Here is a 16,633-nt window from a genome sequence, read left to right as displayed (position 1 = left end):
GCTTTGATCACAGGAATCAATTACATTTTAACAGATATTAACAGATAGAAACAGCTATTTAAACAGTAATAATATTTCACTGTTTTTTTACTGTTTTTGATCGAATAAATGTATCCTTGGTCAGCAGAAGAGACCTCTTTCAAAAACATTAAAAAAAAATCTCATCCTAACCGTTTGAACAGTTGGGCATGTTACTGCAGCAAATGCTGATGTCAGTGCTGTTAAAACAGTTTCACACAGTTTTTACTTTGACAGCACAAACTACCTAACCATTACTGAAGTGCAAAGACTCAGATACGAGTACTGCAGTGTACTTCTCAGACATTAACCAGGTAAAATAACACTATTTTGTGACTTTGTTGCATGTTACAATTAATTAAATTGTCAAATTTTGTTGAAAATGTACCTTTTCAAATTCGTCAAATGGTTTAATCTGATCTTTTACAAATTTGGATCAGATCACCTTTAGGCTGTGCTGGTAAAATCACTGAAGTTTAGAACATAAAAACCTAAATTCTTTAAAATCTTTTTTGTTATATTACAACATAAAACTTGTTTTAGCCTTGAACTTGCATGAGCAAATTGGAGACAGCACCACCTACTTGCCATAGTGAATAAATATACAATCACCAAGGACAAAAATCATTTATAATTTTTTTAATAATTTGGCTTTAACTTAACAGTTTTCATAATTTCTGTGAAATTGTCAGTGTCAATCATAATCTATTACATTGAACTGATTCACATACTGTTATTTATAACACAGCATGTCTATTCTTCAACAAAACTGGCTCAGCTATAAAGCCATAAATAATGGTGAATCACATCAAAGTCTTTGAAGTAATTATTCCTAAAATCAAAATACAATTTTTTTAGATACAGTATTTGTTCTTGTTTTAAGCATAAACATTTTGTTTGATTCCTCAGAAAACAAGACTTCATTTCGCATCTCAATGTATGTTGATTTAAGAATCAGATATTTGTATTGGAAAACAATGCAAAAATACAGATATTCATTTTTTGCAGTGCATGCAACATTTACACTGGTGGCCAAAATTATTAGAACACTAGTATTTTCACCAGCTAAAAAATGGTTTTAAGTCATTATTATGTCGTTATTTATATCTTTTGTTGTAGTGTTTCAGTAGGAAATAACAGTTTACATTTCCAAATATTCATTTTGCCATTAATTGTAATAATTCAGTGAGATTTTTGTGTTCCACACAGAGATCTGATCATCATCCAGTCTGTCTGGATTCACATTAGTTAATAACATTAGTTAACATGAAATAAGAATGAACAATACTTCTGCAGCATTTATTAATCTCAATTCATGTTAATTTCAGCATTTACTAATGCATTATTAAACTCACAAGTTGTGTTTGTAAACATTAATGCACTGTGAACTAACATGAACAACGAACGACTGTATTTTTATTAACTAACATTAACAAAGATTAATAAATTGTGTAATACATGTATTGTTCATTTATGTTAGTTAATACATTAAAATAAGATGTCATTTGTTAACATTAGTTAAAGTGTTACCATTAATATTTATTCATCATACTGTTGAACTTGACTGTATTTTCTCTCGTTATTTCATAGGAGCTCCAAAGAAGACCCTGTGTTTATCAATATCTTTATGTTCATTGGGTGAAAAAGAAAAACTCAATAAACAAAGTAAAAAATCAATATATTCAATCACAATAACCGTGATATGAAAAATCTAAGATCGTGATGACCCTAGTCCGGAATGACATGAAGAAACAGAACAAACTGAGACAGACTAAATCCAGAAGAACTGTGGCAATGTCTCCAAGACGCTTCAAGAAACCTACCTGCAAAGCTACAGTACTCTGAAAAGTTTTAGGCACCTGTGTAAAAATGCTGTAAAATGAGGATGCTGTCAAAAAAATTTCTTTATCAATTAACTTCTATTAACTAAATTAAATCAACATTTGGTGTGACCTTCCTTTGTGTTTAAAGCAGCTTTTGCCCTATATAGGTGCACTTGCACATAGTTTCTCAGGTAGCTTTGCAGGTGGGTCAAAATTGTCATACATTGCTGTTTTACCATTTTTTGTAAAGAACATTTGATCTTCTTTGCATGTGCACTTTGTAAACACTGGGTCGGTACTTCTGCAGCGAAGTAGGACGATTTTGAAGTTGGTGGAGAAAATGAGATGGGAGTCTTTCGACATACCCTAACTGTCATGAACCAGAATACACAGAGTTCACACAGAGCTAGACAAGACGAGCATTTGAGGTTAAAAAGTACACAAATTGTATTTTTCTTTAGAAAATAACCAATTGTTTCGTTAGATAAGATGCTTCTTCTTCGGTTGGGATCATTTAGAGCCCTTTGAAGCTGCATTTAAACTGCATTTTGGAAGTTCAAAATCACGGACACCATTGAAGTCCACTATATGGAGAGAAATCCTGAAATGTTTTCCTCAAAAAACTAAATTTCTTTACGACTGAAGAAAGAAAGACATTAACATCTTGGAGGGGTGAGTAAATGATCTGTACATTATTGTTCTGGAAGTTCTCCTTTAAGAGAAAAACATTGGGGGAAAAAAAGAGAAAATAAATAGCAATGAATGTAACCAAACTATTAGGATTGGGCGATGTCTAAAGGCCGGGACACACCAAGCTGACTTCAAAGAACTAGTGGCAACAAAAGCCGACGGTGTTTTCACCTCGTGTCTACAGCATCTGGAGCAAAAAGCTGCACTTGAACACACTGCACAGACTACAACCGACGTGTGTTCTGCGTGTGCATGAGAGGAATTGATTGTCTCTATCAATTGATAGTTTTCACGTGACATCACACCCTTATAGAACGAGGCTTTGCTCCACTGACCGCCAGTTATTTTTACGTGGTTTGTATTTAGTAATTTAGTAAAAGGATGATGTTAAAAGGCAAAATTCAGTATACACCTTATTGATAATGCATACTTTGTACAGGCAAGCAGATGAACCCATAAATAAACGCAACGTTTTACATTAAATGGTTTCCCATAGAAAACCATTATAAAGGAAACACTGAACCATTTAGCGTACTGTGTTCATATTCCGGGCTCCTCTGCTTACCTGTTAAATTATACATCAACAATAAGGTGTGTACTGAATTTGATCTTTAAATATCGCGGGTTTAAATACATTAAGGCACTTTAAGTGTTTTTCAGTGTGTTTGTAGCACTGTTTAGTGATTGAAATATTGCGGCGAGTGCTTAATATGGATTGCAAATGGCCAAAACTTGCATTTTGTTCACATATCATTGTATTATTCTTTTGAGAGGTGATCTAAATATTTGCCCGGCTCATGACTGAAGACCTGGAGGGCAAAACATCCATAAAACTGCAGCGCAAGCCTGTCAATTTTCCATCTGTTTCACAGCCGCAAATATTTAGATCACCTCTCAAAAGAATAATACAATGATATGTGAACAAAATGTAAATTTTGGCCATTTGCAAGCTATGAATTGTATATATCCATCATTCAAAAAGAGAAACTGAAACAATGATATACTCAGATACATGAAACGTAAACAAAGCAGTGCTTGCTTACAATTTTGAATATAGAATTATGTTGATAACATTCTAATGCCATGGGGGTGTGCCTGAAGCGTGAATCCTTATTCAGAAAGGCATGGAAAACAAATAACGCATTCTACGGAGCCACTAAAGGGACATGGTTAGCCACTTGCTAGTGGTAGCCTGTTACATTACAGTACATAAAATTTAATTTACCACATAAACAGGGTAAGGAGAGACTGATAGGATGATGGCGAATGATTTACAGATCCTGAGCACCACTGACAAACATCTAATCTTGTAAAATATGTGGTAAGTACTGCCGTAGTATACACAAAGTACATATAATCATGAATCTCAAAAATGAAAGTAAAAAGCGAGTGTGCATTCAAAAGTGATTTCAATGCCCTGCATATTAATAGTGGCTCCCTGATGCCCACAGTCTTTATACAGTATAATTACCCAATGATATAACTGCTTTTATATATTTAATTATTTATATATATATATATATATATATATATATATATATATATATATAGTATCACATTTTTGTAAAGATTTTATTATATATTTTCATGTGACAACACTGAAGAAATGACACTTTGCTACAATGTAAAGTAGTGAGTGCACAGCTTGTATAACAGTGTAAATTTGCTGTCCCTCAAAATAACTCAACACACAGCCATTAATGTCTAAACCACTGGCCACAAAAGTGAGTACACCCCTAAGTGAAAGTGTCCAAATTGGGCCCAATTAGCCATTTTGTCTCCCCGGTGTCATGTGACTCGTTAGTGTAACAAGGTCTCAGGTGTGAATGGGGAGCAGGTGTGTTAAATTTGGTGTTATCGCTCTCACTCTCTCATACTGGTCACTGGAAGTTCAACATGGCACCTCATGGCAAAGAACTCTCTGAGGATCTGAAAAAAAATTGTTGCTCTACATAAAGATGGCGTAGGCTATAAGAAGATTGCCAAGACCCTGAAACTGAGCTGCAGCACGTTGGCCAAGACCATACAGCGGTTTAACAGGACAGGTTCCACTCAGAACAGGCCGCGCCATGGTCGACCAAAGTTGAGTGCACGTGCTCAGCGTCATATCCAGAGGTTGTGTTTGGGAAATAGACGTATGAGTGCTGCCAGCATTGCTGCAGAGGTTGAAGGGGTGGAGGGGTCAGCCTGTCAGTGCTCAGACCATGGGCTGCACACTGAATCAAATTGGTCTGCATGGCTGTCATCAAAGAAGGAAGCCTCTTCTAAAGATGATGCACAAGAAAGCCCGCAAACAGTTTGCTGAAGACATAGCAGACTAAGGACATGGATTACTGGAACCATGTCCTATGGTCTGATGAGACCAAGATAAACTTATTTGGTTCAGATGGTGTCAAGCGTGTGTGGTGGCAACCAGGTGAGGAGTACAAAGACAAGCGTGTCTTGCCAATTATTTGGAGGGGACAGCAAATTTACACTGCTGTACACTCACTACTTTACATTGTAGCGTGTGACAAGTGTCATTTCTTCAGTGCTGTCACATGAAAAGATATAATAAAATATTTATAAAAATGTGAGGGGTGTACTCACTTCTGTGAGATACTGTACATACATCTACATGTCATATGTAGTCAGTTAATTAGTTATATTGTATACAAAGTGATCAGCTTTTCAAATGATGGCTGTGTAAACCCTGTTGTCTACACTTACAACTGCAGTATACAATGTACAGGCCATTAATGTTCCCGGTTTGTTTAAAGCAAATAATAAAAATAAAACAACATTATCTTTTGAATCCTCATGTTCGAGTGAAAAAGAGTGAAAGTCAACAGCACATAAATGCCATTTTCGTTTGTACTTAACAAATTAACGAAAACGATCACATATTTTCTAATACAAGTGCACAGTGCTCACATTTACTTGTGCATTAAATTACAAATGAAAAAAATACATATCAGCTTGCACCTTATATTTGATTTCACATTGCAGAACATTTGAATTGAATTGAGCCTGGCGCAGAGGTGAAGTTGGAGTGTGTGCCTGAAAAGTCTCCCCTTTGTTGTGGTCATAAAGAGATACGGCAATGATATGTCAGCAAAAAAAGAGACAAAACAGCAGTTGTGAGTGGGGTGGCCAAGCTTAGGTCAGCCCCTGATTATTAAGGTCCATGTAAAAGCAGCTAGTGCTGTTGATTTGTTTGGATTTGGAACTGTTTTCATTAGTGAAAGAGAGCAAATGGCAATATGGTGTCTAAAATGTAAGTCACTTAATATTGACTTGTTTATTGAACTGTTAATAGATTGTTTGCAATCATGTGATTCTGATGACGTGCGAAATTCAGATGAAGGGCAGGAAGTGTAAAGCAGAATGGATGAAATGGAGGAAAGTCCGTACTGTACTCATTTAGACACTATTACAAGAGAAAGGTTAAAACAAAATCTAAATGAAATACTTACCTGCCATCAAGGCGGTGGATATAGGCTAAGCAACTAACCCTGATTGCAAACAAATTTTAAAAATGAATCCCGCATTTATATATAAACTTTGCTGCATGTACAGATAGGGTATGTGGCCATTGGTCCTGTTAGCAGCATGTAAAACAAAACTTTTATTAAAATTATGTATGGATTATGTAGCCCTCCATCTGCATTTCGCACCACAGCAACGACGTCATGTGCAAACAACCTATTGTGTAAAATAAATATCATGCTTGTAATCATTCTGATATTTGAATAAAAATATCAGCATGCTTCATGTGATATTGTTTAACTATTTAAACATATAAAAGACATACAGGGGCATTTTTGTCCCCTTATCTTGAATTTTGGGAGCATTTTAAATGCATTATATTAAAAGACTCATGCAGTAAAATAATGTAATCTAAATGTGCACAAGCACTAGTCTAACCTAAACTAACCTACTAGACTACATCACGTAGTGTATGCGTGCATTTGCTTGATGTCAAAAAGCACCTTGTTAGAACGACAATAACGATATTATCGTAGACGATGTATATTGCACACCCCTAGTTTGACTGGATTTGATTTTCAGCTGATTGAGGTGCCTCAACTGTGCTGCTTCTGAAATGTCTTTGAGTAATGTGAAAAAATGACACTGTAATGCAGCCAGATAACAGCTGCTTATGTAACTTTAATTAATTCTTTGTTAATGTAGATATTTATTTTTACGGAGTGTCTATTTACACTAAGTGCAAATAGCCCGCCTTGTTGGAAAAGGCTATTTACACTAACTCCGCCCACCAACTGAAAAAAGATGAGTTTCAGTAGCGTAGATGGTAAGACGCCTGCTTTTTGACGTGATCGGCCCGAGTTCGAACCTGCCTTTTGCCACTTTTTTCTCCCTTTTCAAATCTCATATCGCATTGGAAAGGCATTTATTTTCAATAAAAATGATAAAAAAGTTGAAAATAAAGTATCGGGTAGGGTTAGGGTAGGTGAAGGGAGGGCTTTATTGTCCCAATAAGGTGGCATATCCATTTAATAATTTGAATTAAAACTATAATTTACACTCAATACATTATTATTGCATACTGTTTTATAATGTACTACAACACTGAGGTGCAGATAATTGCCATTATTTGCAATAAGTAGTATAAAAAGCAGAAAATCTTGCTGTTTTAACAGTGTAAATAGAATCTATAGCTATTTGCACTTAGTGTAAATAGCATCTATCGCTATTTACACTGAGTGCAAATAGCCGCTGCCTTATTTTTATTCTTTTATCACAGTCACTTGCATGAGTGCTTATGAAGCTCATAAATAATGGTTTCTCTATTTTTTTCAAGAACCTACAAGAAAATGTCTTGGATTGATCTCTTCTATCCCGATATTCCTAAAAAAAGGGAGGATCTTATTCGCAAAAATCAAGAGATTCTTGATCTGATGGACAGCAACTTCTTCGCCACCAACCAACTCATTGATGTTCTTAACAGACACTATAATTACTCCTTCAAACAGATCGAACTGAACAGGAATGATACTGTGAAAAAGAACTGTGATGTTCTGATCGATTGCATGCATGAGATTCAGGCCAAAGTGGATGAGATTGACCAGGAGCTGAAGGAGAAGCTGGAACCAGAACTGTATGAGAAACTGAAGAACATGTCTATCACTGTTGATGATTTTGAGAAAATCGCTCATATTGTTAAGAATGTTTTGGGTATTACAGACAAGGCTGCTACTGTTGCATTCGGTATTCTAATAAACAAGGCAATGGTTCTGAGTGATCTAATATCCAAAATAGGGAAAATTGCAACAGGGCTTATAGGCAGTGTTGTACTGGCGTTGGTAGGCCTGGGCATTGATATAATTTTAGAGGCCAGTTTAGGGAAATATGAGCGCCATGAACTTGAGAAGGCCCTGAAGGAGTATGATGAGGTTTTGGCTGAATTCAAGCCAAAGTCTAGAGAATATGAGCAGGTCATAACTGAAGTCAAGGTAACCCTTGATCAAAATCTGAAATAAATATCTCCCACATTCTTTCATGAGGTGCCATAGACAAGTGATATTCCTTAATCTCTCACATTTTTTGTGTTGTTTTCCAGTCACATTAAGGATTAATGAGCGATTAACTTTGATGTGTAAAACAGAGGAAATGAATGTGTTTAACAATTGTCTTGTGTGTTCAAAGGCATTTATACGATAAGTATACCATAAACTTGAAAGTAAAATAAAAGCAATGGAATGGAAGATTGTGTGTGTATTTAATATAGTCAAAACACAAAAATTTGGCCCAAATTTGGCATGCAGCTGGCATTCGGTCAACTGAACATGGCCTGGGTACAACACAGGCACCACTTTGAAATGCATGGTCAATCTAGCCGCTGCGTTGTTTTGCTGTGTACTCATATACTGTGCATTATGGTGATCTTCTGCCAGTCTTTCACATGCATTCACTCAGCCAGAGTGTATGTCAAATAGGGATGCAACGATTATAGGTTTGGTTGGTACGATTATTGTCTGAGGAATAATCACGGTTTTATGATTATGACGATTATTATGCATTTATACATTTCCCAACTTTACTAATGTGTAAAATCACATGGAAACTCTTTAGATATTAAAATGTTATTTATTGCTTTGAAACAGAAATAACACAGTAACCAACAATACAGCACAAAATAATAATAAACAAAAAGACATACAAAAGTTCATCTCTCCCATTGGAATTAAAAAAAGGTGACCTCTGCTCTGTAAACATCCATGACAGTATTTCTCTTTTGAAAATAACAAATGGAAATAGAACACAAAAGTATTTAAAAAGTGTTTTCAGTTTGTACATTCTTTACATTTCTTTTGGACCTGGGGTAGAATTTGGAAACATGGTTAAAACAAAATCTTGTTGGTTTTTGCTTATGGATAATACTACAAGGATAGTAAATAAAGTTAATGAAGTATTATTAATATACGACTAATATTAACTTTATTTATCCCACAGGGGAAACTGTTACTAATGATGGAAATTCATATGTCATCCATACGTATTCATTAATCTTTTAATAATCTTTATAATAATTCACATGCTTTTACATGTGGCATGAGAAAATCATGTCTATTATTTTGGTTTGTGAGATCAGAGATCACGCTGCGCATGTATACAAACATTCAGGAGGACACAAACTTCTTGAGAATGCTGCCCCGTGACTTTTATTAAGGCATGCCACCTCTCCTAACCATTCAGAGAGTGCACTGAACTGAACTTACTACGTCTTTGTGTTGGAGGTTCAAACCTGAGTGAAGTTTGCCTGTGGATAGCTCAGAATCTGAACCCTTCAGAGCAAAGCCTGCTGCCAAATATAAAGTTCAGGACCTCTACAATATTCTGACTCGAATAGAATGGTCCTGACTGAAATAATATTAATGGTCAATCTTGCAAAGTTTATCGCAATAATTGTCTGTTTAAATGCACCTTTATAATGGAAGTATGAGATTTAAGAAATTGTGACTAAGCTTTACCTCAGGTAAACGCAATATTTAATTATTTATATATAGTTTCACACAGAGTTCAAAAGGAAAACATAAGTTTAGTCATTTTAAAAGTTGGATATATTAAAGCTTTTATATATATATATATATATATATATATATATTAGGGCTGGTAATTTAACGGTTTAATTAGATTAATTAATTACGGTGAAAAATAATGTGTTAAAATTATTAATGCATTTGACGCACTTGCCCCGCCCCAGACCTATGTGGGTCATCTGACATTTCATACAGTTGATTGATGACAAATATGACGCAGGGCTCACTGTGTGATGGAGCCTAGAGAACGTAGTTAGAATGTCTCTAAAATTCAAGATATGGGGCAAAAATGCCCCTGTTTGAGTTTTTGTCTCATATTTACACAGTGGTGTATAAAATACCTGAAAGCCAAACTTAAGTAAAAGTACAGATATCTTGCCCGAAAATGACTTTGGTAGAAGTTGAAGTCACCGCTTAGAATATTACTTGAGTAAAAGTCTTAAAGTATGTGATATTTATTGTACTTAAGTAAGTTTAAGATTAAAAAAATACTTTTGTAGTTAAGTATTGAAAGTAAAAGTACATGTAAGTGCAAAATGGAAAAGAAGCAAATAAATATATATACATAAAATGTTCATACACAACTTGAGTAGCAAGATTGTGTTCAGTTTGAACTCTTTTTTTTTTTTTTTTTCATTTTGTATTTTTGGGTAAGAATAAGAAGCACTTCATCCGGTACTTAGTGTCTTTCATTCCATCATAAGAAAACATTTCTGGAATCTGCATCTGAAATAGCATTTAGATGTATTCACACAGTTTAGTGCATCTCAGAGGGGACATGGATGTTACAGATGCATTATTGAATGTTTTATGTTAAAAACAAAATTTCTGATATTTTAAATAATTTAAGACATGAAAAAAAATTGTCAATGTGAAATTAAAACCGCCAGTAGGTGGCAGCATGTGACTGTTAATGAGTGAGTCATTGAGATTCAACCGATTCATTCAAACGGCTGATTCATTTGGAAACAAATTTGACTGTGTTAATGGGTAAATCACTGAATCATTTTTATCAACCGATTCGTTCAAATAGCTGATTCATTCAATAAGTAAACACCGTCCATTGCTCAGAGATGCAGAACAGTGCTGTGATCTTTGTTTGGAACTATTTTCGTTGGCAAAATTGAGCAAAAACAAGCAAAATTATGTCTAAATTGTAAGTCACTTATTGCTTTACTGATCTTCTATAAAATGATTATTAAATGTGTTATGCTGATATCTGCAGAAAAATTGAATTCTTTGTGTGGTATAGATTAAGTTAACCATATTAAATTATATAAATATAAAAAGCATACGGAAGCATTTTTGCTATCTACAATTTAGAATGCCTGGAATTTTAATAAATCAATGTGCATGCATTCTGTGTGTGATTTGGTGATATAGCCAACTTGATAATGTCAGATCGCACATCATTACAACAACACTTACAGTTACCATATTATCGCAGAAGATATACTGTATATCGCACACCCCAGACTCGTCTTGAGTGGAAAATGAATCATCCGCGGTTGTACGCGCACTTGTTTGCACATGAGCAAAGGTGTTTTTAGGAGTATAACTTGCATTCGCCAGACAACTAATTCGTCAACCATGCTTTCCTGTAATATATTCGTAAGTAACGAATATGCTTCGGGGAAATGTATCGGAGTAAAAGTATATATTTTAATTAGGAAATGTAGTGGAGTAAAAGTAAAAGTAAAAGTTGGCTGAAATATAAAAACTCAAGTAAAGTACAGATACTCCCAATAAATACTTAAGTACTGTAATGAAGTATTATTACTTTGTTACATTACACCACTGTATTTACATCATATAGATTAGTTAAGCAATATCACACAAGCAATAGGCTAAGTGCAATATCACACGAGTGCAAATGTGATACTGAAGTTAATATTGTGTTATTTTAGACGCAATGTTGTCTGTTTTGCTCAATTTTGCCGACAAAGCAGAACTGTTCATCTCCGACCAACACAGCGGCATTTCTTAATGCACATTTTGAATGAATTGGGTGAACCATTTGGCGCGTTGAACCATTGGCTATAGGCGCGTTGGATTTGATGCAGTGCTTCAAGTCGAACAAGCCTTAATGATTCAATGGACTATTCATAAAGAACCATGTACTCCTGAACGAATCAGCCATTTGAATGAATCAAATGAATGAATAAATGACTCGATGACTTGATCATTAAGACATTTACCACCACCTACTGGCAGTTTTAGTTTATTATTTAGAGTATCATTTCATTAAAGAAATTATTTCATATTTCCATAGTAAAATAATAAAATGTCTTATTAAAGGTATAGTTCACCCACCCAAAAATGATAATTGTGTCATCATTTACTCACCCTCATGAATTTTTGAACTCCTTGCAGCATGTCCTTTAACATCTCAATGTATATGATTTTCATCCGAAACACTGTGCACTTTGTTACACTTTGACTTTGAGTGAGAGAGAGAACTTGGACGGATTCAGGACTGGTAGCAATGCATTTTCATTTCAACTTTTCACATAATTTCATTATACTATCTTTTTACTATAGCCCAGCTTAAAACTTTTCAACTGTTTTCAACTAAACATCTTAATTTTTGTCTTTTTACTTCATTTTTGCAACTCAAAGTTTTCTTTTAAAGTTCCTTGTAGTCCTTGTCAGTACATTTACATCAACTTGTACTTAGCCATTCATTTAGTTCTGGCCAAGGCTTTGGAAATTCAACAATGGTTTTTAAATCTGTAAGGGGTTATCTGACCCAGATATGTTACTTCGGGTCGTGCTAGCTGCGCTTTCTTCAAATTAACTTTGAAACCCCCATTTATGTTACTTGTTTACAGCATTATCAGCTCATATGCAAACAATTATTTTTCACTGGAAATTGGCATTTGGCTATGATGCTGAGTGGCAAAATTTTTGCAATCCGACAGTAAAATTACTCTTTTGCCCAAATCACAGTAAATATAGAAATTACAAATTTTCACTCAGAACATGTCTTTGTTAGTTTTACAGCTTAAACCAGAGTCATGGTGGGGGCCAGCTCAAGATAGACAAACTGTCTCATTGCAGTCGAACGCAATCTTATCTTCTGAAAGCAAAACATAAGCTTCTAAGTTTTTCAAAAATGCAAGTGCCATCTTTTTTTTCCATCAACCCAAAATTCTGTTCAATATGCCTTGTCAGGGATATAACAGATTTATAATATCATTCTTTGTCATTTTAACCTTCTATGCACAAAGAATCTGATTAAATCATCACCCAGTTACTTCTGAGATTATTTTTAACAAATAGCCACTTTACACATTTGAAAATAGCACATACATTTAGAAATTTGTATCTTTCTGGACCTTTCTTTGTTTGCAGCCAATCAAGTTTTTGTTTTAACTTTCCAATCAGAATCAAAGGCCAGACTAACCATTTCTTTCAATGAATTCAGAGAATATCTTTAAGGTGAGAGCTTCAGAGCCGAGCTGTTTACAGCATTTGCTTCATTATTTCTATCAAGACTAGGCAAGTTACCTAATTTGTCAGCCATATTTCTATCACAATAAACGATCAATAAACCTTGTCCCTCTCCTATATGAATAGCCTATACTTTCTTTGTATATTAGCTATTAATGTTATTTTTGGTTTACCAATTCCCTAACTAACCAATTCCCTAACTGCCCACACTGCCAAAAGCACCAAAAGTTGGTTAAATGACCATGGTGTTGGTGTGCTTGACTGGCCAGCAAACTCACCAGACCTGAACCCCAGAGAGAATCTATGGGGTATTGTCAAGAGGAAAATGAGAAACAAGAGACCAAAAAATGCAGATGAGCTGAAGGCCACTGTCAAAGAAACCTGGGCTTCCATACCACCTCAGCAGTGCCACAAACTGATCACCTCCATGCCACGCCGAATTGAGGCAGTAATTAAAGCAAAAGGAGCCCCTACAAAGTATTGAGTACATATACAGTAAATGAACATACTTTCCAGAAGGCCAACAATTCACAAAAAATGTTTTTTTTATTGGTCTTATGAAGTATTCTAATTTGTTGAGATAGTGAATTGGTGGGTTTTTGTTAAATGTGAGCCAAAATCATTACAATTAAAAGAACCAAAGTCTTAAATTACTTCAGTCTGTGTGCAATGAATTTATTTAATACACGAGTTTCACAATTTGAATTGAATTACTGAAATAAATGGACTTTTCCACGACATTCTAATTTATTGAGATGCACCTGTATGCTGAATCGGCAGCAAATAGTGCTCCACCAGTTAGTTGTCAGACTTAAAGTAGGTGTACAGCATACACGTTCAAATCCAAACATCCCCCAGGAGGGATGACAGGGCTGTGGAACAGACCATCACTACCCCAACAAACAGGGGGGAATGGTCTTTTGACCAAGAGTTCCCACCTCTTGAGCCCCTGCCAGCAATCCAATCTACACCGGTTTGAGCACCCAAACCATTAGTTCAGAGAAAACCCCGCAGAATTTTACTGAAATGCAGGTGGACACAAATGAACCACAAATAGTTAATCCAGAACCTCAGGCCAGAGAACAGATCCCTCTGATAATGAAACAGAAGAGGAAGTACCAGTCCAGATGAAAAGAGCTGATAAAATGTAAAAACTGTAACTTCAATGTAAGTCGCTTTGGATAAAAGCGTCTGCTAAATGTAAAATGTAATGTAATGAAAAAAAAAAATGGATGTACCAACTCCAGGCCCCAAAAACAGCGGAAACATTGGATGTAGTGGTGGCACCTAGTGGCTGTCCATCACTCAGCAGAAAATGAAATTGTAGTTGAACAAATAGAAAATGCACTATTTATATGGAGACATCGCAAGATTAAGTACCAAATACATCACAGACCCCCCAAATCATTGGGTAGGCCGAGTAGGCACATCAACACTAACAAGAAACACGCAGACTGAAGTCGAAATCTCGAAAAGAGATATGTCATCACTAGACATGTGCCGGTATTCAGTAATGCAATATATCACAATAATGAATATGCACGATATTGTTATTGTGGGCACTTCAAAATATAGAGAATAATTACTTATTACAAATTATTCTGAATTTTGAATCCATAAACTGGTCACAATGCACAACACCGCTGTATGCTGCGTGAAAAACGCACGCGCACTCTGATGTAAAAAAGCACGGATGAGAATTCACTTTCTGACAGCAGATGGTGCTAAACAGTAGAAATGCAGCCAATACCCCGGTAACCCCATAAACAAAGCAGCTGCGCTACTTTCTGTTTCTGAAACATATTTAAATGATTTAAACAGCCATTCAGATTTGTGTATTTGCTATGGTGTTCATCACAGCGCCAAATACTTACACGTTACAGTGGGGCAAATAAGTATTTTGATACACTGCCGATTTTTCAAGTTTTCCCACTTACAAAGAATGGAGAGATCCTGTAATTTTCACCGTAGGTACACCTCAACTGTGAGAGACAGAATCAAAAAAAAAAATCCAGAAAATCACACTGTATGATTTTTAAATAATTAACTTCCATTTTATTGCATGAAATAAGTATTTGATCACCTACCAACCAGCAAGAATTCTGGCTCTCACAGACCTGTTAGTTTGTCTTTAAGAAGCCCTCTTATCCTCCACTCATTACCTGTATTAATTACACCTGTTTGAACTCGTTACCTGTATAAAAGACACCTGTTCAAACACTCAATCAATCAGACTCCAACCTCTCCACTATGGGCAAGACCAAAGAGCTGTCTAAGAACACTAGGGACAAAATTGTAGACCTGCACAAGGCTGGGATGGGCTACAGGACAATAGGCAAACAGCTTGGTGAGAAGGAAACAACTGTTGGCGCAATTATTAGAAAATGGAAGAAATTCAAGATGACTGTCAATCTCCCTTGGATTTCGCCTCGTGGAGTATCAATGATCCTGAGAAAGGTGAGGGATCAGCCTAGAACTACACGGGAGGAGCTGGTCAATGACCTGAAGAGAGCTGGGACCACAGTCTCAACGGTTACCATTAGTAACACACTACACCGTCATGGATTAAATTCCATGATTTGGGGGAAATTCCTGCAGTGTGCACAAGGTCCCCCTGCTCAAGCCAGCACATGTCCAGACCCGTCTGAAGCTTGCCAAAGACAATCTGGATGATCCAGAGGAGGCATGGGAGAAGGTCATGTGGTCAGATGAGACCAAAATAGAACTTTTTGGTATAAACTCCACTCACCGTGTTTGGAGGAAGGATGAGTACAATCCCAAGAACACCATCCCAACCGTGAAGCATGGGGGTGGAAACATCATGCTTTGGGGGTGCTTTTCTGCAAAGGGTACAGGACGACTGCACCATATTGAGGGGAGGATGGATGGGGCCATGTATTGCGAGATTTTGGACAACAACCTCTTCCCTCAGTAAGAGATTTGAAGATTGGTCGTGGCTGGGTCTTCCAGCATGACAATGACCCCAAACACACAGCAAGGGCAACTAAGGAGTGGCTCGGTAAGAAGCATTTCAAGGTCCTGGAGTGGCCTAGCCAGTCTCCAGACCTGAACCCAATAGAAAATCTATGGAGGGAGCTGAAACTCCATGTTGCCCAGCGACAGCCCCAAAACCTGAAAGATCTGGAGAAGACCTGTATGGAGGAGTGGGCCAAAATCCCTGCTGCAGTGTGTGCAAACCTGGTCAAGAAATACAGGAAACATCTGACCTCTGTATGATTTTTAAATAATTAATTTCCATTTTATTGCATGAAATAAGTATTTCATAAAAATAGAAAAATAGAAATTAATATTTGGTACAGAAACCATTACAATGTGATTTTTCTGGATGTTTTTTTTTTTGTTTTTTGATTCTGTCTCTCACAGTTGAGGTGTACCTACAATGAAAATTACAGATCTCTCCATTCTTTGTAAGTGGGAAAACTTGAAAAATCAGCAGTGTATCAAATACTTACTTGTCCCACTGTACATTAGGGCTTCATTAGTTAACATAAAAATCTTCTAAACATTCATTAATCTTATTGTGACTGTATGAATGAGGTAAGTGGCGGTGATTGATACTTGTTATCAGCGAAGAGTGCTTACTAT

General features: G+C 36.0%; 1 protein-coding gene across 1 annotated transcript; it reads left to right on the top strand.

Moving 5' to 3' along the window:
* The first annotated feature begins 7,348 nt into the window (after positions 1 to 7,348).
* Positions 7,349 to 8,103, top strand: LOC131534559 (single-pass membrane and coiled-coil domain-containing protein 3-like). The gene is made up of 2 exons (XM_058767520.1): positions 7,349 to 7,987; positions 8,095 to 8,103. The coding sequence occupies exons 1-2, from the start codon at positions 7,349 to 7,351 to the stop codon at positions 8,101 to 8,103; spliced, it is 648 nt and encodes a 215-aa protein (XP_058623503.1).
* Positions 8,104 to 16,633: the final 8,530 nt, after the last annotated feature.

This window comes from Onychostoma macrolepis, chromosome 03 (assembly GCF_012432095.1).
Source record: "Onychostoma macrolepis isolate SWU-2019 chromosome 03, ASM1243209v1, whole genome shotgun sequence".
Taxonomy (NCBI): Eukaryota; Metazoa; Chordata; class Actinopteri; order Cypriniformes; family Cyprinidae; genus Onychostoma; species Onychostoma macrolepis.
Note: the sequence above shows the minus strand (reverse complement) of the source record. Positions and strands in the feature narration are given on the sequence as shown.

Bases quoted from the DNA above. Each gene is read 5' to 3' on its own strand.
- LOC131534559 (XM_058767520.1), top strand. From the start codon at position 7,349: ATGTCTTGGATTGATCTCTTCTATCCCGATATTCCTAAAAAAAGGGAG.